Here is a 23,457-nt window from a genome sequence, read left to right on the forward strand (position 1 = left end):
ATCTTTTACAGTCCATTAAGATCCTCTCAGTCTGTGCGCAGCTGAGCTCCAGCAGCTCAGTCCCCAGAATCTACCAGAATACCAACTTTGCCCTGGCTCCAAGGCAATGGGACCGGCCCAGGTTACCGTCATCACTGCCACTTGTCACCTGGATGGCTCCTAAAGGCTCTTACTGGTCCCCCCGCATGTGCTGCCTCCATGAGACCAGACCTCCCCAGCCTCCACCCCCAGGAAGGCTTCCCTAGCATTCTATTACCAAACTTGCCTCACACACAAAAACAGGAAGAATTGCGTAAGGACCACTGCCAGCGCGACCCTTTAAAAATATAAACCAGGTCATATCACTCCTCTGCTTGGACTCCTCCTCTGACCTCCCTTTAAACAGGATAAATCCAGACTCCTCACCACGGCCCTTTCCCCCGTGTTAGCCTCTAGGTTTCTTTCATACCCTGCACAGTATACTCTGCCTTCACCTGCCTCACTCCTTTATGTTTGAGGTTCAAATGACTCCTTAGGGTGGCCATACCCAACCACTCGCCCTACAGCTCCCTCCTTGTACTCTTTCCCACCACCCTGCTTGTGCCTAGCACATGGTAGGTAGGTGCTTAGTAAATCATACGAGCAAGGCTTAACTCATTAGCCTTCCATCAGGTCATGACTTGAGGGATTGTGAGCAGCTGAGCATGTAAGTTGTCCTGGCATCTGGGCAGCTTTAGACAAGGCCAAATTTTAAGGCCTTTATCATTATTGGGGACCTAGGGATTGGAGATAGTCCTTGAATCCAAGACTGATGCTTTAAGGTGGCATTGGTGTTCTTTGCAGACTTCTAGGTATAATTATAATAATGAAAATAATGCCAAGGTGGAATTCCTGTTGTGTGCTAACCACTTCCCAAACACTTTGCATCGTTTCATTAATCCTCCTTGGAACTGCCCGGGGTGTATCACCATCCCTGTTGGACTTTGGGGGAATGGGAAGGTCCGCTGAGTTTCCCAGGAGCCCAGCCACAAGTGCTTGAGACCAATTTGAATGCCCACAAAAACCAGAGCCTGCATTTTATCAGTTTTGGTCTGCTGCCTCAGCGGAAGTTCTGTGGTCCTTGGATTTCCTTCCTGGGGGCGGATTTCCGTTGTGTTTCCTGGAACTTTCCCCCAGTTTTCAGCCCCTTTGAGTTCACCTCGGCTCTGTCGTGTCACATCACCTCGTGGGTGAACAGAAAAGTGCTGCAGAGCTGTCACCCTGAATTTCTTACTTTCTGGTTAAGTTGCTGACTTTTAGGATTTATTTAATAAGTTTGTGGGGTTTCTCTTGGATTCAAGGCACAAAAGCACAGGTTCTGTCACAGCCACTTATGTCGATGAGTGGGGTGGGGGAAGGAATAGGAAGGTTTGACCACAGGGCCAGTTTGTGTAGAAGTGAAGAAGGCAGAATGGGACTTGGCCTTTGGTGGGACCTCAGGGGACCTGGGGCACCCAGCTTGGAAGTCAGACTTAGGGTCCTGGTCCCAGCTCTGCCACTTACCAGCTTTGTGACTTTAAGCAAAGCACTATCTATCTGCCTGAGGCCTGTCTTATTTCATGTGAACATTTCAAGTTCATAGATCAAAGATGATAAATAATGTGCACATCACAGGGATGTGAAGACATCAGAGGAGACTGGGTATGTAAAGCACCTACTGCTGGGTCTAGTAAAGATTGTTGTGCAAATATGAGTTGCTTGTTGCCCCTGTTGTTTGAGGTATAGGGACACAGCAGTTAGAGCATTGAAAAGTGGCTTGGATTTTAGTTGGTGAAGGTAATGACAGGATGAAGAGCATTCCAGAAAGAAGGGCATAAAATAAAAGATACCGTCATCTCCAAAACTGTGCCCCCTATAATCTCCCTGAGGCCAATTGAGAGTTGCCTGGGGAAAAACACATTCGAGTACGGAAAAAGGAATTAAGGGGCCCATCACCCTCTACTAGCTGGGCTGGGTGGCCACTGAGTATTCGGGACACTGACATCAAGAGAGGCATCACCTAGCAACAGCATGTTTGAGATCACTTCCATTCTTTACCAGAGAATTAGTTTGAGAATACAGTTGACACGTCAATGACAAATTCACCTTTATGTTGCTGCTCAGAACTGTTTATAATAATTCTTGAGAAAAGAAATGACTTGAAGGGTTGAGATAGTAAGTGTTGTAGGATTAAAGCAGTTGTCACGTCTTAACAGACTGTTATTTTTGTTGCCAAGATCCTTTCCATATTTTTTGCACAGATAAGAAGATTAAGACACATCAGCCCAGGATTAAAGCTCATTTTACACAAGTACCTTGCTGACATTTTGGTCAGGAATTCCAAGTGGCTTTCCACATGGGGGCTATTTCCTGGCAGGTGTTTGAGTCATCATTTAGGAGGGGAATAAACAGAATGGGTCAAGATATTCCAGATTCACTTCTCTGTGTGTTTTCCTGGGCCTACTTATTCTGTTTAGTTTAATGGACAGTCCTCAGAGACAGAGGTTGGAGGCAGCCCCTGGGGGTGTCAGCTTGTGGCACAGCAGGCCTGCCCATAGTATTTGTGTACTTTACTCCTTCCACAGCATGAAGAGAATGTGTGTGTGTTCAACCTAAATTCTGAATATGTTCTGCAGTGCGTTGTGTGGTTAAAAGGTTTACTTTGAAAGATGAAGACAGCGCATCTTGTTTCACCATAGAGCATCCACATCTTGGAATATGTCTTCATTCTGTCCTTGATGATCCTAAGGATCTGCTGTTGGCCTCATTACACCCTTGTCTGGGTCAGAGGGTCACTTGACTTGAAAGCCTCAGCCTCCTCCCCCACCCCGCACCCCAAACTCATCGGTCACCCTCTAGTTTCCTTTGTGCTTTTTCTGGAATGACTAGCAGCTGCTTTCTTCCTGATGCTACTTCTCAGAAGAAAAAAGTGTCTATATCTTAGCTCCAAGGCCCACCCGGGTAGAAAATAGGGGAGGAAGCAAACGAAGTCATAAGTTCTCCCTCTGCCTGTATGTGGATGACAGCATAGCTCAGATGCAGTTGGAGACCCAGCTCTACCTTGGACAAGTCACTCACCCTCTGAGTTTCCTGTAAAATAAGGATGTTGCTATGACCTCTCTCCAAAAGTGGTTGCTAAGAGTCAGAGAGATGAGATGTGTAATGCACAGAGTGCCTGCCCAGCCCATTAATATGCACTTGTCGACTGCTAGCTCATGTATGAAACCATCCTGCGGTTTTGGGAAACCCCATTTGGGATTTCTGTCAATCACACAGCACAGGCTGAGAGAACTCTAAAACCAGGATCCCAAGACCTCTTATCCTGGAGGCTGAGAAGCATTCTCTTCTATCCTGGGGCCACCTCTGGGGTCTAAGCCAGCTACTGGCTCTCCTTCCCTTGCTTGTAGCAAGTAGCAGGGACTTGACCTTTTGTCCTCACATCTGGGCAGCTGCCATCACCCATCCTGCCCCAAAAGGTTCTTCCTTCCTTTGCCGGCTTCTATTTAAAGGATTCTTGTGGTGCTCCTTCCTCCTTTCTCACTGTCTTGGAGATAGACACATATGTCCTTTTCTCTTTAGAGTTTTGCCACCAGTCTCTGGGCAGAAAAGACACAAAGTAAAACCGCGAGTCCTGGTTCCTGGCCTACTTACCAGGGTGGTCTGGGAAGCCTAGTGTTTTAATCCTCTCCAGTATGAGACTGTTTAAAAACTCTCCTCCTAAAAAAAAAAAAAAAAAAAAAAAAAAAAAAAAAAAAAAAAAAACAACTCTCCTCCTTTTGAGCCTCTTTACCACTATATGAGAAGGTATTTTATGGGCCCTCTCCCTAACACAGATATCATACACCAAATTATGGGCGTTACTTTCGGGTGAGGCCTTTTCAGGACTTCCCACACCTGTACACAAGGCATCGGAGGCCTTTCTCTGTGTCCAGGGGCCCCAGCTCAGTTCTGCTTTAGGAGAAGGGCCCGCCTCTTTGGAGCCCCCAGCTTCTGCCCAGAGACTTATATTCTCTGTAGGGAGAATGGTCTGTGGTCCCTTGGGTCAGGAGGGAACCTACATATCAGGAACCTCTGCCTTCTTTTGAGCCATCTTTAACTCATTTCCTCAAGAAAGATACTACCTGAGTGATTGATGCGTACCTTCCAGGAGTTTCTACACTAGACCTTGCAGGTGTAAATGTGCAAACCTCAGATCCAGCAAAGGGAGGGAGTGCACTCTGCTCCTATGGCCCTGGGCTGGGGTAGTCTGTTTTCTGTCAGTCCTGAGGATCTGGAGTCAGCTAGTACGTTCAGACATTAGTGAAGTAGCAAGCACACAGCAGGTACCCCCTTGACCTTTAGTTCTTCCAGTGCATCCCATTTCTGCTGCCTTATTCTTCCTCATTCCTGGTCACCTGGCTAAGTGCTGCTGTCCTCCTGCTTAGGTGGTACTTCCTTCAAGAAGCCTTCCTGGATCTACTCCTTTTCCACAGCCTCACCAAGTTGGATGCCCCTATTCTGCACTCTGAGTCCCTTTTGTGCCTCTCCCGTGTTGCAGCATTCAATTAAAGTCTAATGTCTGCTCTTGGCAAGCGGGGAACATGTCTCTCCATATCACCACCACACCCGAGAGGCCCATATGAGGCCTGGCATGCAGTGGGCCCTGGGGAGTGTGGAGTTTCTGAAAGTTACAGTTGCTGAATGAATATCATGATTGAATCTATAAACATAGCAAGATATGCAGTTGGGGTAGTGGTTCCCAGGCTCCGCAGGGTGGAATAGAGTGCCCTCAGTCAGGGCTGTGTCAGCAATGCCTCCAGGAGCAGGGCCTGCATGAGGATGGATCAGGTTGTGTGTGTAGAGAAATCCCAGATATCTGGCAGAGGTTGGAAATAAGAGTAGAAATCTGCAGCCTTTCTGTGGCTGGGCTTGCCTATCCGTGTTATCACCAGGACTGCAAAGACCATCCAGGACAGCCATGGGTAGAAGGTGGCAGAGGACAGGAGGGAGAGCAGGCCCTCTGTGAGCCAGATGTCATGGAGGCTCACTCTTTTCAGCTTCTGGCCAGCGTTCCCCACTTTTGCTTTTTGCCTAGGGGTTGGAGGTTGGGGTACGTTTCCCCCCCCGGACCTGATCAGCATCTGGAATCTCATGTGGGCTTGGGCTGGGTGTCATCTGGAGTGTGTGAGCTGAGCAGGGGCATGTAGAAGAGGTTAAGGAAGGGTTTATAGCAGCAACTACCTTGGACTTGGCATGTAGTGCCTTGGAGAGCTGGGAAGAGGCCGAAGCACCTCCCACATGCCTCCCAGCGGCAGGGTTGTAGTTTGAGGTCACTTGGGGGCTCTGAATCACACCCCACCTCACATACCAGTGTTGGCCCTAGTCATCCACAGGAATCAGTTCTTGGGCCTCATATTAGGGAAGGGATAAGGAAGGAGGGGTTTCCTAGTCAAATTACTTTGGGGAACATTTGGTTAAACAGGGTTCTTTATTGTGAATTTTCTTTTTTTTTTTTTTTTTTAATTTTATTTATGATAGTCACAGAGAGAGAGAGAGAGGCAGAGACACAGGCAGAGGGAGAAGCAGGCTCCATGCACCGGAAGCCCGATGTGGGATTCGATCCCGGGTCTCCAGGATCGTGCCCTGGGCCAAAGGCAGGCGCCAAACCGCTGCGCCACCCAGGGATCCCCTATTGTGAATTTTCTTAACCCTTACTCTACTGATGTCTTGAGCCAGTGCCCCAGGAGGGCTGCTTTTTCACAAACTCATTCGGTCAGAGAGCATTTTACAGGAACAAAACAAAATACCTGGTGGATAGATTTTGGATCAAGGAGTTGGCATTCGATTAACATTTTAATATTTTAGGTCTTCACAGGAGCCTGGACCTCTCTAGAAATCTCTGGTGGCAGTTTTCTCTTCACTTGTGACAGGCTGGGGTGGGAATTGAGGCAAATCACAGAAGCTTTATTGCTCTGAGCCCTGTTCATTCCCGACACTTGGGTTTCAGTTGGCTGAGCGAAGGCTGCTTGTCCAGTGACATAACCAGGAGCAGTTTGATGGGAGCCAGCTAAGAACACAGGCTGAGGCTGCTGTAATGAGTGTGGGGCACTTCTCCTCGGAACGGGTGCACTCGAGTTGTCCTTTTGAAATATCAGTACTAATTCACAGCTTACGGGCTTCAGCCGTCCTGTAGCCAAGCGGAAATTAAATCTGTGTGACTCTGATGCTTTGTGCCTTTGGTGGAGAGCTGACTGATGCTCGTTGCTACGTTTCAGTTAGTGTGGTGGCTGGGTTCATGACCCCCAAACCGTCAGTCATGAGGGTCCCGGTGGGCCCTGACCTCACCGGTCCTGGCAATGTTTTGTTGGCTCTGACTTCTTGTTGAGTGTCTGTTACGTGTGCAGCTCTGAAGGTACCATGGTCAACACGACAGAGGCCCTGCTGTGCTGGGGCTCACGATCCAAGGGTAGATGCTGTCAGCGAGGAGCTGAACAAATAACCCCCCACAAACTCCAGGCCAGGTTCACAGACACACCCGTCGCTTTTATCACATGTTTGACCATGAGGTTTTCTGCCCCCGGGTTCCTGGTCCCCATTTTTCCTGTAGAACCTTGCACAGAATAAGGGCTTAATGAATATATATGTGAGTAAATATTCAACACAGGAGCTAGTGTTACACATGTGAAGACCTGCAGAAGGGGTTTATAGTTTAAATGCTTATTGGATGGTTCTCCCTGGTGCGCACTGGCTGCCGGGCTGAGGCGCAGAGCTGTTTTGGATGCTGTCTCCATGGTCTCTCAGCCTCCCTGACCGGTAGCCTTGGTGTGACCAAGAGATGGGGTAAGAGCCAAGAGCATGCATGCATGCCCTGGTGCCCTGGGGACACAGGGGCAGGCATGTAGCTCAACCTGGCAGCTTCCTGAAGGACACAGTGCCTGTACCTCAATGAGTGTTGGCTGTGGAAGAGGAGGTGAGGATGTGTCCTGGGCAGAAGGCCAGAGGTAATGACAGAAGCACAGTGGCGTGCAGGGGGCAGCGGCCCTTCAGTGCCACTGTAGTGGTAAGGTGGCGGTGACCTGAGGGAAGGAGCTCTGACCCTAGTCTGGGAGGGCAAAGCTGAGCTTTAAGTGTGCGTCTGACACCTGTGGTTCTGGCTGTTCTGCAGAGGCTGGACTGAAGGAAAGGAGAGTAGAGATGGAGAAAGGAGGTGGCCGGTAGCAGGGGTCGAGGGACCGGAGCCAGGAGTTAGTGAGGGAGTATCTGCTTGGGTCTCATCCAGGGTTCCAGTTCTTCAGGAAGCTGCCTGCAGAGCTGGACCCCATGTCGCTTCCATTGCATCCCTCCACCCACCCCCCCACCCCCACCCCAGCTGAGCACCGAGCCCAGTTGCAGTGCAGTAAGTAGTTTTTCCATTAGACGGGACCTCTCCTAGCTCATGCCTTGACCCTGCCCTGTGGCTTTGTCCGGTCCTGTCCCAGGGACCCAGAGGCAGCCTGCGTGACCCATGATTGCCCGAATCGCTACAGCCCCTTCTGCGTGCCTGCAGATCAGCCGACACTAGAAAGCTCCTCCGTTATCATCCAAACAGTCCTCCCTCTGTTTTGGTCCTTCCTCAGTGGCCTTCCATCCATTTCTCCAATACCCCCTTGCCCTTACTCCTCCCTCATGCCAAGTACTGTACTTAGACCCTGGGGCAGCTAGGGGAACAAGGTGCTCTCCGATCTCGTTGATCGCTTAGTAGGGGAGACAGAGCATAAACTCATAAATACCTGGTATATCTCGTTGTGTTCCCTCCTGTGAGAAAGTGTCTTTGCTTCACTGTAAGGCCAGGCAAGGTTTCTTCTACAGAATATAGTGTATGTTTAAGTCAGAGGTGGCTAGGCCTCGCCTCTCATGCTAGAGGTTGTTAGAGAAAGGACAGAAACAGCTAAGACAGGCTTGAACAAAAGTCAGCATTTGTTGGTTTAACTGAAAAGTCATTGGGGCTGGGGTTAGCTTTGAGTTGGACTGAACCCAGAGCTTCCAGCAGTGTCTCCAGGATTCAGTTTCCTCCTTCATCTCCAGCGCTGCTTCCCACTGGATTGACTCTGGTCCAAGGTCCCTTTTGGTGACGTGAGACCTCTCACAACCCCAGGATTACCTCCCACCAGCCCTGCAGCCCCAGCAGAGACAGAGCATCCCTTTCCCCAGTAGCTCCAACAAAAGTCTTAAACCCAAGTCTCATTCACTGTCAGTGACCTGGCCTTGTTCACATGCCATGGTGTCCCTTGGGGCAGGGATATGAAGTACTCTCCTCCTCAGACCTAGAGCCAGGGGCAAGGGAGGGGGGTGTGGTTCCCTAAAGAATTTCTTTAGGGGCTGGAGGGATGCTGAGCTGGCCCAAACTCCCAGCTCCTTCGTGTGTGCCTTCACTCCTTGGAGCTGGCTAGGAATCAAATGCAGAAGAGAGGTTCAGACATGGATCTGCAGCTCTGGATGCTGGGCTTGTGGGGTAAAGGGCAGTCAGTACCAGAAGCTGTCGGGTTCTCCACAGAAGTGGTGTGAATTAGCTGCTGCTGTCCACAGAGTCCCTCCTCCATTCCTTTGCTGTCATTTATTTCCTGGCACAGGCACTTTCATTCACTCCTTCATCTGATTTTGTCCAGCAACACCAGCCCCTGTACAGGGAGGGGGCTGCTTAGGGAATCATGGAGGCCTCGTCTGTGACTCTTCCACCTCCCACCCTCCTGCCTTGTAGATTTTGGCCTCATACATTTGTTCACCCCAGTGTTTGCCATGGGTTGTGCAAGGTAAAGACTGTCTCAGTGAATCAGACTCAGGGATTCAGGTACTGCGTGGCTTCAGTGTGCATGGCAGAGGGAAGGGCCACCATGACTAGGCTGCTGCCCCAAAGTCAAGACCAGTGTCTGTTCTGCTTCTCCAAGGAGTGAGAATCTGGTGGATGCAAGTGGAACTGTGTCCTTTTGATCATCTCAGTCTTGTCTCTCTTCCTCCCCAGACCTCTCCTCCCTCCTAACTGGTCTGTCCATATCACCCCCTTCCTCAGACTGTTCACTCTTTGAACCTGAACCCAACCTCTTTTACAGCACTTCCCCGAGTCCTTAGCATGGTGATCATCTGCCCCTAGGCTCCCTGTCACTTTTGTAAGATGTGTTTTCACACCTGCTGCTCCTTCCGGGCTCTTCTGTTTGGACTTCAGGAGCCACCTCTTCTCAGGGACATTTCCCTGACTCTAGACTAGCCGCTCTGACCAGCTCTCCACACGAGTGCACTCATGAACCAAAGATCCTGTCCTTTCCCACATAGCAGTCCTGCTGGGTAAAGCTGTATGTAAGTACAGATTCCTGGTTATCTTGGCTCCCCAGGACTGAGGGCTCAATGACAGCAGAGTGGTATAGTGCTCCCCAAACTCATTCATGATCCTCCTTACTTCCCATCCACTGCCTGCTCTCAGGGCTTTGAATGCTGACGGGGCCCCTGGGCGCACCCCATAGGATCCATGCATGTACCCAGAGCCACCACACCCAACCTCGAGGCAGGCAGCATCTGGGCCTTCCCCATGGGTGAAGATAGTCCTCATTCAAAATTCCCCAGCTGGCAGCAGGGACTTTCTGAGCTGCCATCCATGCAGGGGCAAGTGGCAGAGGGCTGTAGATTTGGCTTTCCCTGCAGAGGAGACAAATGGTGCTGCCTGAGAATAGAGGGTGGCACCACCCTTGTCTCATCATGACAGAACATTTCAGAGGATTTCTTCCTTCAACAGCAACTGTGCAAGGTGGACTCAGAGTTCCCTCAACTCCTTAAACCCTCTTTTTAAATGGGTAGTTGCTTAGAGATCCAGGTGGAATGTCATGTGACTCAACCAGAGCAAGCTCTCCAAAGAGCAGGAGCTGTGTGGGCAGAGGTTGCAGTCTGGTTATCACTGGGCCCTCACTGGCCTATAAGTATATAAAAGAGAGAGAGAGAGAGAGGAGAGAGAGAGACATTAAAAAAAAAAAAAAGCCTAAACTAGTCTTTAGTATTTGAAATTGGGAAGGTGCCACATAAAGATCCAACATCTCTGCCTCGTTCCGACAGGGAACGGTGGCAGCGCCTTGCACAGCTTGCTGCACCCCCACCACTCTCCCTCCGTCACTGCCATGGCTGTTCTCAGTGAGTCCTGAAACCTTTTTCTTGGTATATAACATGCACACAGAAAAGTGCACATACCCTAACATTAAGTGTCAGGTTTTCACAAACAACATGCCCACGCACCCACTTCAAAAAACTGTTTCTAAGTGATTTGATGTTCTTTGGAGTTACTAGTTTTATATTTGTTTTTTGTTTTTAACTTATTACTAATATATGTAGCTTTGTTTACTGTATGACTATAGTGTTGGGGGGAAAAAAACCAATTTTTCTTTTTGCAGAAAAACCTGCCATTGCTCCGCCCGTCTTTGTGTTTCAGAAGGATAAAGGACAAAAGGTAAGGGGCCGGTATGTTCTCTTCACATGATTACTCTGATTTGTTTTCTCCCAGAGGGCTCTCCCAGCTCACATGGCCAAGGGTGCTTCTATCTTTTAAGCCTCCACATGGGAGCTTGAAGGGAAAAGGTCCTGTGGCTTGAAGTTACCATGGTGAGAGGCTAAGACGGGCGTATGTGGAAAGGGCTCAGAAATCGTGCTTTTAACAGTGGTAGAAAGCTGTTTTCTAATTCCTAATGCTTCGTTTTAGAAATACTACTGTACGTTAGGAAGAGTAGGAGAGAGAAAAAGTAGAAGGAGCAGGGGAGGGAAGGAAGGAGAGTAATGGTGCTTAAGGGGGAAGATGACCTTTAAAGATTTTAGGGAGCTATTTTGGGCCCCAACCAACTTGGCATAAATGCATTTAGAGTAATTAATGATTAGTTGGCTTGCATTACGTATTTACCATCCATCTTTGTTATTCGTTGCTTCCTCATCTTGAATCTTAAATGTCTTGGTTGCCCTGATGTTGGAAATACCTTGCCTAATTTGTAGCAGTGAGCCAGCAGCTTGTTAAAGTCCTGATTGGTGTAGCAGTAGCATTCCAATGTCACATGCTCCTGTTTACCCAGAAGTCATTGATTTTACGTCTGCCCTGACAAATCAGTGTGGAAGGTCAGGGTTGTGTCCAAAGTTAGTTGATGTTCTGCAGTTGATGCTTCCCAAGCTTTTACAAGGACTCTGAGATTTTGGAGTGAGTGACCAAAGTGCCGCGCTGTACTCTCATGTGTTTTGAAATCCATTTGCATCTTATTGATTTGAGAGAATCTCTCTCTCTCTCTCTCTGGAGACTTGTGATCCACAGGTGAGGTGCTCTGGTGGATTCCCAATCCCCCACTCAGTGGCCAGCTCTGATGTTGGGGGCTGCTGGTCTAGAGATTTGGGATTCCTGGCAGCCCAGCTACTGCTCCTAGACCCCACCTCTCAGTCTGAGAAGAGAGGCCAGACTTCTGTGTGGCCCAGGTTGTCCTGGACTGTGTTCAAGGGCCAAGAGAGTGTGTACAGGGGGCAGGAGGGCTGCCCTATCCACCACCACACACGTACCCCCTTGCAGGGTACCTTCTTTGTGAGCCGGGGCTGATCGGCTAGGCTTGCTCTCATATTAAACTCCCATTGTTATTCTTTTATTCTTTTGCTAAAGATAAAGAATCACAACACCCGAGGAAACATTCTTCCTGTTTTGTTTCAGCTTTCTAGGTGGTATTTTCAAGACACATCACCCTCTGTGATCTCCTCTGCCTTGGGCCCTGACCAATACATATAACTTAATTACATGTATTTTTATCATTTGTCTTTTGGAGCTTCACTCACTGTGGAAGGGCTGATGCTTTTCTGCTAGCCTTTAGAAACGCTTGTGTTCAATTTCTGTTTTAATTTGTGAAAGTTGCTTCTTTCCGGTTTTCTGTAAAATCAGGATTTTCTAGAATTTTGAATTTTACTATAATCGTTCAGACTACTTTTAAATAGGTCTGCAAAACTAAGGCCTGCCACCAACACCCGTTTTTATAAGTAGAGTTTTATTGGCACACAGTCATGCCCACCCTGTTCCCAATAGCCAAGGCTGCTTTCCCTCTGTGACAGTGGAGTGAAGTAATTTGGATGAAGACATATGGCCCACAAAGTCAAAAATATTTAGTGGCTGACCCTTTAGAGAAAAAGTTTGCCAACCCCAGACTTAAAACAAGTAATAGGAATTAATAATTATTTAAATCTAAGACTTTCGGACAACCAGCAGAAGGAAACACTAAAATGTAATATTTGAAGTCCTAATTTCCACTTCAGTACTGTTTTCACAATTGAGGTGGTTCTTGTCTATTGCCTTGTCATTCAAAGGCTAACTTACATGTATGCCCTCTGGAAGGTTGGGGTGAAGCTGAATCAGAAGAGTAGCTAGGAAACTGCTCATCATCATCTTAAAATGTGCAAATGTAGTTCTTATCAAAATATTGACTCAGAGCCAACTCTAAATGGGCTTCTAAAAATAACTGATCCCCAGCTCTTCAGAGTTCAGCTCTCCGCTCCTGTCGTGCCTCTGGGACAGCATCACCGGCAAGATGCGTGAAACTGCTGCATGTTTACAAAAGAAGAGCCTCTGTAACTGTCCGGGAGAGCAGCTTTCTGAGCTATCAGGTGGAGAGTGGAATCTTCCTTCTTTCTCTGCTGCTTAGGACAGCTCAGAAGTAAGGCAGAGAGCCAGCAGCATAGCTGAGACAGCCAGCTTTGTTTCTCCTCGGCCTCCCATTTCAAGGGAGATGGGCATGCAGAGCTACAGGGAGCAGCCGTGGTGCCTCGGACAGAAATGAGAGTTTGAGCCTCTTTCAGTTCCTGTCTTGCCGACATTCCAGCCCATCTGCCCTTCACGCTGCAAAAGCAGAGTAGGGAACAGGCTATATGGGCTGCTGTAGCTGTTTTCTCCTTTTCTCTTCAAATTTGTATTTCAAAAATATTCAGGTCCTCAGAAAAGTCGAAAGAATGGTGCCATGACACTTGGGTGTCCCTCACTCACCTGGCTTCATCAGCAATATCTTGGTCGTAAATGCCAGAAGCACCTATCTGTAAGTCATGTCCATCTGATGCTCTCCCCTAAATCCTTCTGCAGGCAGCTCCTGGGAATAAGAGACATTCTTCTGTGGCCCCAATGCTACTGTCAGTCCTAAGAGAATGATTGTTAATTCAGAAATTCAGGCCTTCAGTATATATTGTCTGTAATTATGTTAACCAAATTGTCACCCAGATGTCCCTTATAACTATTTTTTTTTCCTTATAACTGTTTTTTGAGACATTTCCTGATCCACAAAGATCAAGAAGTCCCATCGTCAGCCGTTGGCACCACTGACTTGCCTTTCAGTGAACAATCTCTGAACTACCCAGTGGGCTGTGCTTCAAAGAGCTCGTGTTCCCCACCCCCTCCAAGGAGAGCTCTCCACAGGCCCAGCTGTTATTATGGAATCATGATTGAGGGAAAATATTTGAAACCAAAAGAAAACAATGAAGCTGTTAGGCCAGGCATTTTTTTGTTTTTGTCAATAGCAAAGGCACATGGTGCTTTCTGTCCTATCGAAGGCCCAAGTTGTATTTACAGCAGACTACAGATTGGTGGCAGTGGCCAGTCGCTTGGTCTTAGGACAGGTTGTCAGATGTCCCTATTGTTCCCAGCTTGAGAAAGCGGTTGACAGTTTGAACTCCAGTCCTAAGGCCTAAAATCCAGACCCAGAGCCCCGCTAATGGCATGGAATTGTCCGTCCTTCCTTCCGAGTTTTCATGCTTCCTCAAGAGGGCGCTCTTCATGAACTGTTTACATTTATGCATTTCTGGTTTTAATGGCAAAAATGAAACTTTTTTTCTTAACTGCCTTACATAGAAAGTTTTTTTCTTTTTGATGTGAAGAATTTTGAATCTTCTTAGAAAGAGGTTGTTTCATTGACTGTGACGACTGTTTGTTTCAGATACTTTATCTTCCAAAAGTTCATCTGAACAGGTGAGGCTTTAAGGTTGTACTTGCAGGGTGGCATCCGTTTAGAAGAAAGAAAGCAGTTGCAGACGTGCTAATAAGCAGGAAGTAAGGTGTCCCTGAAAGCCCTGTCACAGTATGTTTAGACCTACTGTTGATGTAACAAGCCTACCCTGTGTGTTTGAGTGTGTTTTTGGCTTTTGTCAGCCATGTGTATTTTAGGATGATGTGTCAAAAGCTATCAAAACCCTGATGTCTGATTTTAACAAACATGTTGAAGAACTACAGCTCGTATCTTGGTTCTCTAGAGCTCACTTTTCTTGTCCAGCAAAAACACTCTGGCCCCAAGTAGGAAATGCTGGGATGGCGTACATGTTTCTTTTTGATCCACCAATTTAGGCTTCATTTCAAGTTCAGTACCTCCAGGGCATTTGAACACTTGTGCCCTAAAAGCAGGCGTTGAAAAAATCCCAAGTGGTTCCAGTTAGAGATAGGCTGTTTTCCACAAAGGTCTGGGTTTAATTTTCTCTTATAGGGTGTTGGCACATGGACCATCTTTCATATCCTGAGCAGGTTTGCGGAACAGCGTGAGAAGGAAGGCCTTTGTGTGTGTGTATCTCCCCTGGATAGGAAGAATCGATCTTGGTGGCTTTTTAGATATATGGATGAGTTAACCTTTTGTTGCATTTGCCTTCCTCAGAATGTTTGAAAGTTCTCTTGAATCCTCTTTATAGAGTCCCTTTCATCTATCAGGTTCACCTTTAAGAACTAGCTCCCAGGCCCTATTTAAAGACGTTTTTGGGCAGCCTGGGTGCCTCAGCGATTGAGCATCTGCCTTCAGCTCAGGGCATGATCCCTGGGATCTGGGATCGAGTACCACATCGGGCTCCTTGCACAGAGCCTGTTTCTCCCTCTGCCTCTGTCTCTGACTCTCTCTGTGTCTCTCATGAATAAATAAATAAAATCTTTTAAAAAATAAATAAATAAAGAGGTTTTAGTCACTTCACACTCAGAAGAAATGTGGCCAGGTCTCTGGAAAGACACAGGGCAGCCACTTAGTTCACAAAGTGAGAGAAACAACTCCACGTTGTGGATGATGCCAAGTGGGAGATTTGGGGACCAGGGCCCATCTCTTCCAGGATACCGGTTTTATAACCCCATTCCTCAAGGAAAGAGTCTTGGCCACAGAGCTCTGGGTCCGTGGGAGCCCCTCCAAAGTCCCAGGAACCACCTCGAAGGATGCCAGGGATGTTATACTTTCCAGGACAAAGACTTCCAGAACCAGCTTTCTCTTGGGCTGGATATTTTCTAAATACACCCTTGCCACAGTGCTTGGGGTGAATGAGTGTGGGAGAATCCTAGGCCAAGGAGCTCCCTCCTCCAGCCGAACTCCCACCCATCTGATATGAAACCAGCTCTCCATGTCTCAGCCAGCTGGTTTGGTCACCACACATCTGTACTCATTGAGGCAAAAAAGCGTTGCCTTGATCTCAGGCTTTGGGGTTTGTTTGTTTTTTCTGTTGTTTTTTTTGTTTTGTTTTTAGATTGTATTTGTTTGATAGAGAGCACATGCATGAGTGGGGGCAGAAACAGAGGGAGAAGCAGACTGCTGCTGAGCAGGGAGTCAGACATGGGTCTCGATCCCAGGACCCTAACACCATGACCTGAGCCGAAGGCAGACTCATAACCGACTGAGCCACCCAGGCACCCCTTGATCTCAGGTTTAAGCGGAATGAATTAAAAGGTGCTGGAAGCTCTAGAGCAGAACGCACAAGCCTGTGAACCCCATATGCCCCGTTTTGTAGCTGTGTGTTATTCCAGGCTTGCCTTCCCCACCTTAGTGGACAGAAATGGTGCTGAAGGCCAACTTCCTTCAGCAGTATCCTTGCAGAGATGGGTCATTAACCCTTAGGGACAGTTAGACATAACCCCCCCACCCCCGTTTCCCTCTGATTGAGCCACCGTCTCCATTTTGGTCACCAAGAGTGTTCCTCACTCACAGCCCATAAGCATGGTAACTCCATGCTTCCTGTTTTGAAAATGGGGGCCCAGGCCTCCTGCAAAGTTAAATTGTAGCCAATTGCACATTCATTTTCCATTCTCTCATTACGGAGGGCCAGTTTTGTTGAGCAAAACACGACAGCGTATGCCGGCTTTCTTGGCTCATCCTCCCAGGCAGGAGCTGCCGAAGTCTGAACGTCTCCAGCCCTTCGATCCCTGCCCACCCCCTGCCCCATGTTACAGCCTTTATTTACATTGAAGGAAAATTGTCTTTTTTGCTCCCAGTCCTCTGCAGAGCAAAAAGACTTGTCGGATTCGGGAGAGGAGCCTCGGGGGGAGGCTGAGGCCCCCCACCATGGCACGGGTCACCCCGAGTCAGCTGGTGAGCATGCCCTAGAGCCTCCTGCCCCTGCTAGCGCTTCAGCCAGCACTCCTGAAGCCCAGCTTCTTCCTTTCCCGCGAGAACTGGCAGGGGTAAGTCCACCTCCACCCAGCACTCCACAGCCTGGGGGTCCCAACCCAGACCGGCCCCTTTTCCTTTGGGTTACTCAGATCCAGACCCTTAATCACAAGCAGCTGATGATAACTGAAAAAGGTGGTCACGATCTCTGCAGCTCCCTTTAATTCTTGCTGCCAAAAAGTCAGGAAAAAGAGTCCCCTTTTACATTGACTTTCTGAATGGGGAAATGTATATGCGCCCATAGCAAGAAGCTAATCCTGTTTCCTGAAAGAGTCATGAGGGGTCAAAAGAGGGATTGAGTAATGGGGTAGACCCTCCCCCTCCGTCCTTCCATTTTTCTTTCTCCTCTCCCTGAATTTGGGCATTCAGGTTCAGGGTCTTAGAAACAACAGAAGCCCCGACTTCCTTGATCTAGAGGAAGAAGAGGTGTCTAAGGCAGACTGCTTTGCAAGACCAATTGTATTTGGACTGTGGTTAGGCTGTGAACTGCTTGTCTTCAATCAAAGCAGGAAGAAGAAAAGACTCTTCCTTTGAATCCAGAGGGAACCCCTTGAGCCCTTTATCTTTGTATTGAGAAGGCTTTTGAAGATTATAGGTGGAGAAGATTGTGAACTCTCGAGAACAAGAAATGTCTTGAGTGTTTGGAGGTTGATAAAATGGGAAAGGTAAACATCATCCTACATTCAGGATTGAAAACTTCATGTGGGTACCTAAGCCCCCCTCCCATTCTCGTGACAGGAAACAAGGCACACTGCTCTACACACCAAGCACTGGGCAGCCATCCAGGGCATCACACTCCCAGACCTTTAGCTATCCCTTGTGTCACGTCACTAGTCCCCTGTGTTTTAAGCAAATCATTAAAATTCAGTTACAGCCACCAAACCCTGGGGCACACAGGAAGAAGTGAAGTCCAGCAAAGGTGAGGTTGGAGGCCAGTTTTGACATTTTGGAAGAGTTTATGTGGTGGGAAAAGAAGGAACAGTCTTTACAGTGTGCCAGGTGGGAGTAACGGGGCAGTCCCTCATGGCATACAAATGGGTTTGGGCCCAGTAAAGATTCCAGCCAGGAGGCACTCCACCACAGTGTTCTAGGGGCGCAACTCTTGTGAGAGTACTAGAACTGACAGAGCAAGAATGAGGAGGTGATCACTTTTTCGGTTCAGGGCCAAACAGCTCCTGGAACCTTCTCCTGAGTTGAGCGTTCTGAGTTATCATGCCTTCGGCCTTTGGAAACACAGGAAATCATGTCCTCAGTTCCAAGAACAGATGACCTTCATGTGGATCTGCCCAAGAGGCTCCAGGACCTTTTGCTGCTGCCTGGTTTGAACAGCAAGCTTAGAGAGCACCTCTGACTGAAGGGGCTAAGGGTTTTCGAATGAGAGCAGCAAATGGGTAGGTCACAGAGGTTAAGGCACAGCAGCTGCTCCTCCAGAGGCACCTAAGGGGGTCTCACCTTCTGCCTATGGCCAGGCCAGATGTGGATTTCTGAGTCCTGGCCAATGGGACTCCACTTCTCAATTCTTGTGAACTTTGAGTCAAAGGCTCTAATCCCAACAAATTCAAACCATCCCCAGCCCAGCCCTGCAAGGTCAAGTGTTAATGGTAGAGAACCTTAAGATGGGTTGTAGGTCACTGTGGGAGGACGTTAGGAGTGGGGGGAGCAGTTGATGAATGTCCCAGCATAGAGGTGAAGGCCATGCATGTGACACACACATGTGCTATTTGGTTTTAGCATTCGTAACTGTAGGAATCCCCAGTACCATCAGAATCTCGGCAATGCCAGTGTCACAACATTTGGTGACCGCTCTGAACCAATGGGGGCTCACTCCATTGGGCCCTCAGCACAGAAGACTCTAGCTTGTTGCCACTGGCTCCCATTAGCTGGCTTTCTTTGAGTAATTGGGTGTGTTCAAGGCAAAGTAAACATTTTTTAGGTCAATTAGGGCATAAATCAAGGCAGATGGGCCTGATCCCAGCATCCTCTTGGAGTGAGGTGATTCTTTGGTTAGCTAAGACTAGTTGCTTTTGCATCCAAACAGATTTAGATCTTGCCCAGTACCACACTGGAGTTCAGGAAACCACCCACCCTTACCCAGCCAGTCTTGCCTATCACGTTTAGTCTGTTCTTTATTGCATGATCCCTCGAGGGAACGTAAAGCTGCAAGTTCTTTATGATAAATAGTGGCTTGCTAAATTATTGCTTACAAAGGGCTTGCTCGTCTTTCAGTCTCCCCAACTCTGGCCATCAAAGACTCAGTACCGGGAACAAGCCTCTATATATCAGACTTACTGGCTTTCAGAAGACAGCTTGGAGAAGACCAAACCACATCCAGATGAAGTTCTCTGACCCGGAGAAAGCAGGCAGCTCTTAGTGCTTACTCGGAGCCTGGCTTAAGTCCCCCGGACTGAAGCTTGGAGCCAAGGCCCTGTGGAGCCTGAAATGTGTTTATTAGACCCACCAGGAAGCTTAGACAGGTTCTGGAACCAGACCCATAGCTGGACAGTTTCCCTCATCTTCCGGCTTCTGCACGGGATTTGACCCTCATTCTGCTCCCACCCAACATTCAGATCTTTGGAGACCACAGTTCTTGGTCTTTCTTCAGTGTCTGCCTGTTTGGTAAGACCTGAACTGGTCACCTTAGGAGCAATGTAAACAGCATAGAATTGGCCAGTAGTCCATTTGAAGACAAGGATGTATTAGCGGGCCCCTCCTTTGATTGATTTTTTCATCCCTGCAATCCATTTTCCTACAGCTGTGGGCAGCCGGGCTTTCCAACTGGTCAGTCCATATCAGAATTACTGAGGCCCAAGTGGGCCAAACGGTGTCTGGCTTGGTCTTGTTTTCTGGGGTTTTCTGGGAAGTCAGGAAGGCTGTGAGTGCTGTTAATTCCTGCTTACTCTCCTTGTGGGTCTGTGGGTCAGCTTCTGAGACAATGTCCAGCTCCATTCCTTCCCCTTGGACTGGCCCAGCACCTTTGTCCTCCTTGAGGCCACACCAGGCAGCCTCATGACAGCCATGTTTTTTCAGGGCTGGCTGTGGGGGATTGGGGGGGGGGGGGCAGAGGAACTCCTTCATAAATGTAATGATGGTTAATTTTCACTGTTTCATCCTTTACAAAGAACTGAACTTTCCCACATCTACAGTTCCAGGGTCCTGTTACTACTATTAGACGTTACTACCTATTTTGTACTTGGGAGCAGGGACATGCACACCTCATAGAATGAGCAGGTGCCCCCGATGTTTCTGTGGCTCTGAGAAGAGAGCGCTGCCACTCCTGCAGTTCTTCCCACCTGTCCACAGCAGCCACCATTGTGGGGGCTTTGCATCTTCTATAAGCCCATTTCCCCCATCCATGCTTTCTGACACCAGGGAAATGAAATGAAGGATTCTCTTTGGGCTTCTTTCTTTTTGCCTCCCGTATGTAAGTGTTGATTTGAGATAGGTTCATCATGGTGTCTCAAATGGGCACTGACTCCAGCTTCCCCTAGGTATCATCCTGAAGCCCTCAGCCTCACAGAAGTAGATTCCAGTGTGGGAAGAGACAAAGGAGGAAATGGGACTTTCACATCTGCGCTTCTGCCCTAGCTCCCCCGCAAAGAGGAACCCTGGAAGGCTGTTCTGAGAGTCCTCCTCACATGAGTCCCCATGGCAGTGGTTTTGGATGCAGGCTTCTGGGTCCAAGGAGTTGTAGCTGCGGGACACAGCCCCGCAGGCATTGTGTATGTCCCAGGCATTGTTCTCAGCTAGCCCCTGTGTAGTGTCTCCCTCATTTGGCATGATGGGTGGCCCCTGACTGCCAGGCTGCTGCGTTTGTGCAAAGTGTGTGGAGCCGGCGTTGGCCTTGTTTTGGGCCGGGGGTGGCTTAAAGGGGAGTTGCTTCACCCCTGTTTTGTGAGAAGACAGCATGAGACAGCCAGACAGCAAGCTCAGACCTCCAGCACAGTTGGCGGGCTGGGGATGCAGACATCAGGCTTCTCACACAGGGAACTATTGAGGATTTCTGGAAGAGTTGGCATATCCAAAGCAAGCAGAAGTGACTTCTCATACATTCTGTCTCCTTGCTTCCTTATGCTGGCTCCTATCGAGGAATGCTGCTGGCATCAGCTTAGCTTTTGTGTTGGCTAGCTCAGACCCTACAGGAGGTTCCAGCAGCTTCTGGAAGGTCCTTCCCTGGCCTTGACCTCTCAGCCTTTCCAGGACCAAAAGGCCAGCCACATGCCTCTTAAAAGAGATTTGGGGTATGAGTTTGAGGGTCTCCTGCCTCTGAATCTTGTCTGGCCAGGTACTTTTCTTCTCTGGGTCACCAAAGGGGCTGTGACTAACTCACGCTCCATTTGTGCAGTGAATACATGCTGATCGACTTTTGTGCACAGCATCGTGGGGGTTGTATGTCTGAGCTGTGAGCAGAACAGCCAGACAGACACATTAGATCATTTCCAGCTGGTAGAGGCCCAAGGGAGACTGGGCACTGGGGTGGAAAGGAGCAGCTTCTGCTTGCTGGTTGGTGGGGCAGTGAGTGAGCTCGGTTCCACCCTTGGAGGAGGCTGGGAAAGACCTTGGCAAGGCCACACTGAGTGGACCTGTAGGAAGCACATCCCAGATCTTATCTTGGAGGTATCACACACGGAAGGAACGTTGGGGCAGGAATAGTGTTGGCATGTTCAAAAAACGGGAGGGAGACAGCAAAGCTGCAGCACGACAGCAAGGAGAGGGGGTTCAGGGTGGACGGGGCAGGGGTACCCAAAGACCTCAGCTCCTGGTCTGGACACACTTCTGCGGAGCGTCCCCTGGCGCACTCATCAAATTCTAAAGGAGACTGATTCCTGAGAGGTTTGGGGTGGTATTGGCATAGTTAATTAAGAAAGTTACATGTTATTAAGAGCCCCAAAATACACAAAGCAAAAACAGAACTGAAGGGAGAATAGACTGTTCAGTGACGGTCTTGGCGAGCCCAGCACCCCACTCCAGTCATTACCAGAGCATTGGGAAGGAAGATGGAGAACAGAGAGGGCCTGGATAGTGCTCTAAACCCCGCTGGCCTAGCAGCACTGAGCTACAGAGTGCCCAGGACCTCCTCCAGGGCAGACAGACTGTGCGCTAGGCCACAAAACAAATTTTGATAAATTTAAAATGACTGAAATCATGCAGGGTCTTTTCCAACCTTAGTGGAATGAAATTAGAAATCTATACATTTCTGGAAATCCACACACGTGGAGGTGAGCCCAGCTAGCCAGTGGGGCAAAGGAAAGCTGGGTGCGGAGGCCTCTTAGGATGGGGACGGTGGAGGAATACCCGTTTCAGCAGCTGAGGAAACAGGAAGATGGGGTCTGACAAACTTTTGGGGCCATTGACAGGGCAGGGGGTGCCACTGTTCTATGTATAACACAGGGACACCTGCCTTAGGGCGTCTCTGAGGCCCACAGAGCGCCTGTGATTTGTGTCCCTTCACTGGACAAATGCCAGCTGAGCTCCCACTGTGTGCTGAGGGCCATTGCCCTCCTGGGACTTGAGGTAGTGAGGACCCTGACACAGATCACACAATCAGTGAGAGGTACAGAGGAGTGCAGGGGGCAGTGAGGCCACAGGACCAGGGCAGGGGCGCAGGGGTTCTCATGTGAGAAGCCAGGGAAGAGCGAGCAGAGTGAAAAGTCAGCTGATGAGTGTCTGCAAGACCATTTCCAGATCCCAGAAGTTGCTCTCAAAGCGGCAGGTCCCCCAGGATCCAAGAGGCTGCCACATGTGGAGTTGGTACAGCTGGGATGTTTATTGAATGACAGGAGAGAAACCAAGAGCCATGGAATCAGAGCTCGGAGTGGGCCCTGCCACTGTGAAGGAATAGGAAGGAGGTACCTGATATTTGCACCTTAGTGATGTTACCCAAGGAAGGGGATAGTCCCAGAGAAAATGCCTGCTGTGCCAGTGTCATGGCTCTGTGTCATCAGATGCCCCTGCAGACCTGGACCCAGTAAGAGGAAAGCCCTGCCAGAGTATGTGTCTCAGCAACCCCCCAACACTTAGTCCTGGGCTGGGGAACCGCTTAACGCATCCAGGTCCACCACTGTGCCTTCCACATCTGGCTGCCCTAGGACATGACTCCACATCCCGACTCTTGTCATGCCCTTCCCAGAGGCATAACATCCAGCAGAAGCAAGCTTGCTGAGAGCGCCCCGGGTGTCAGCCATGGCCAGGTGTCCGGTCACAAGGACTGCTGCCTCCCTGCTTATCCCACTGATGCCTTCCGTCTCCCTGCGGGGGGGGGGGGATGTTGGCACCCCCATTTCCCAAGCGAGGAGACAGAAGCCTAAGCGAGTGAAATGATTTGCCCAAGATGTGCCTTCAGGAGGTGTCAGAACTGGGAGAGAGGAAGCTCCGTAGGCCTTCCAGAGGAGTTGAGCACCTTCACACTCTGCCCTCTTGGTCTGGCCACTGGGTTGTGCCCATTGGAATCCCCCCTTGACTCCTCCATTTCATTTGGGGCCCAGTGGTATGTTCACAGCTGCCCCAAGGACTGTTGAACCCCTGTTGTGTTATGAGGGGTTTGTTTCCAAGCACTTTGATGGATGGCCTCCTTGGATCACCTGGTGCAGACATGAGGACAGCAGTCCTCGCCCTTTCACAGAGGCTTGCAGTGAGCGCTTAGACACGAGCAAGCAGCCCAGGCTTGCATTTCTGACCCAAACCCAAGTTGTCGGTCCACACAGGAGAGAGTCCAGGTTGGGATCCTTTTCTCTCCCAGTCTCTTAGGATGAGGTCGGCAAACTCCAGGCCTCTGTCTGCAAGCTAAGATAGTGGAGTATGCATATGGCCCAAGAAGCTGAAGGTCCCTCTGTGGCCCGTTATGGAGAAAGTGCTGCCCGGGGCTCACAGCTCATTATCTGTTATTTAGGGCAGTTGCTGTGGTTCCACTCCACCCTGCAGCTAGCAGAGCACTTTCCCAGGCATGCCTCATCTAATTCCTAACAGCTCCTCAATGCAGGTGGTCCTCATTTGGCTAAACTTGGACTTTAGGGACTTTTCTGAAAATAAGAAAATTGGCTCCTCCGCTTGCTCTCACAAGAGTGCCCCG

The 23,457-nt window shown here is 49.2% G+C and overlaps 1 protein-coding gene across 11 annotated transcripts in view; it reads left to right on the forward strand.

Moving 5' to 3' along the window:
• The window catches only part of RANBP3 (RAN binding protein 3), a 53,346-nt gene that overhangs the window by 9,275 nt on the left and 20,614 nt on the right, over positions 1–23,457 (forward strand). For 7 of the 11 annotated variants that reach the window (XM_055342712.1, XM_055342713.1, XM_055342714.1 and 4 more), the window contains exons 2-3: positions 10,386–10,441; positions 16,217–16,405. In XM_055342712.1, coding sequence (XP_055198687.1) covers positions 10,386–10,441; positions 16,217–16,405 — 245 coding nt within the window. Of the gene's footprint in view, positions 1–10,385; positions 10,442–16,216; positions 16,406–16,900; positions 17,057–23,457 lie in introns of those variants that run through there. The other 4 variants (XM_055342719.1, XM_055342721.1, XM_055342722.1 and 1 more) reach the window with 2 other exon arrangements.

Source organism: Nyctereutes procyonoides, unplaced genomic scaffold (genome assembly GCF_905146905.1).
Source record: "Nyctereutes procyonoides isolate TBG_1078 unplaced genomic scaffold, NYPRO_anot_genome, whole genome shotgun sequence".
NCBI lineage: Eukaryota > Metazoa > Chordata > Mammalia > Carnivora > Canidae > Nyctereutes > Nyctereutes procyonoides.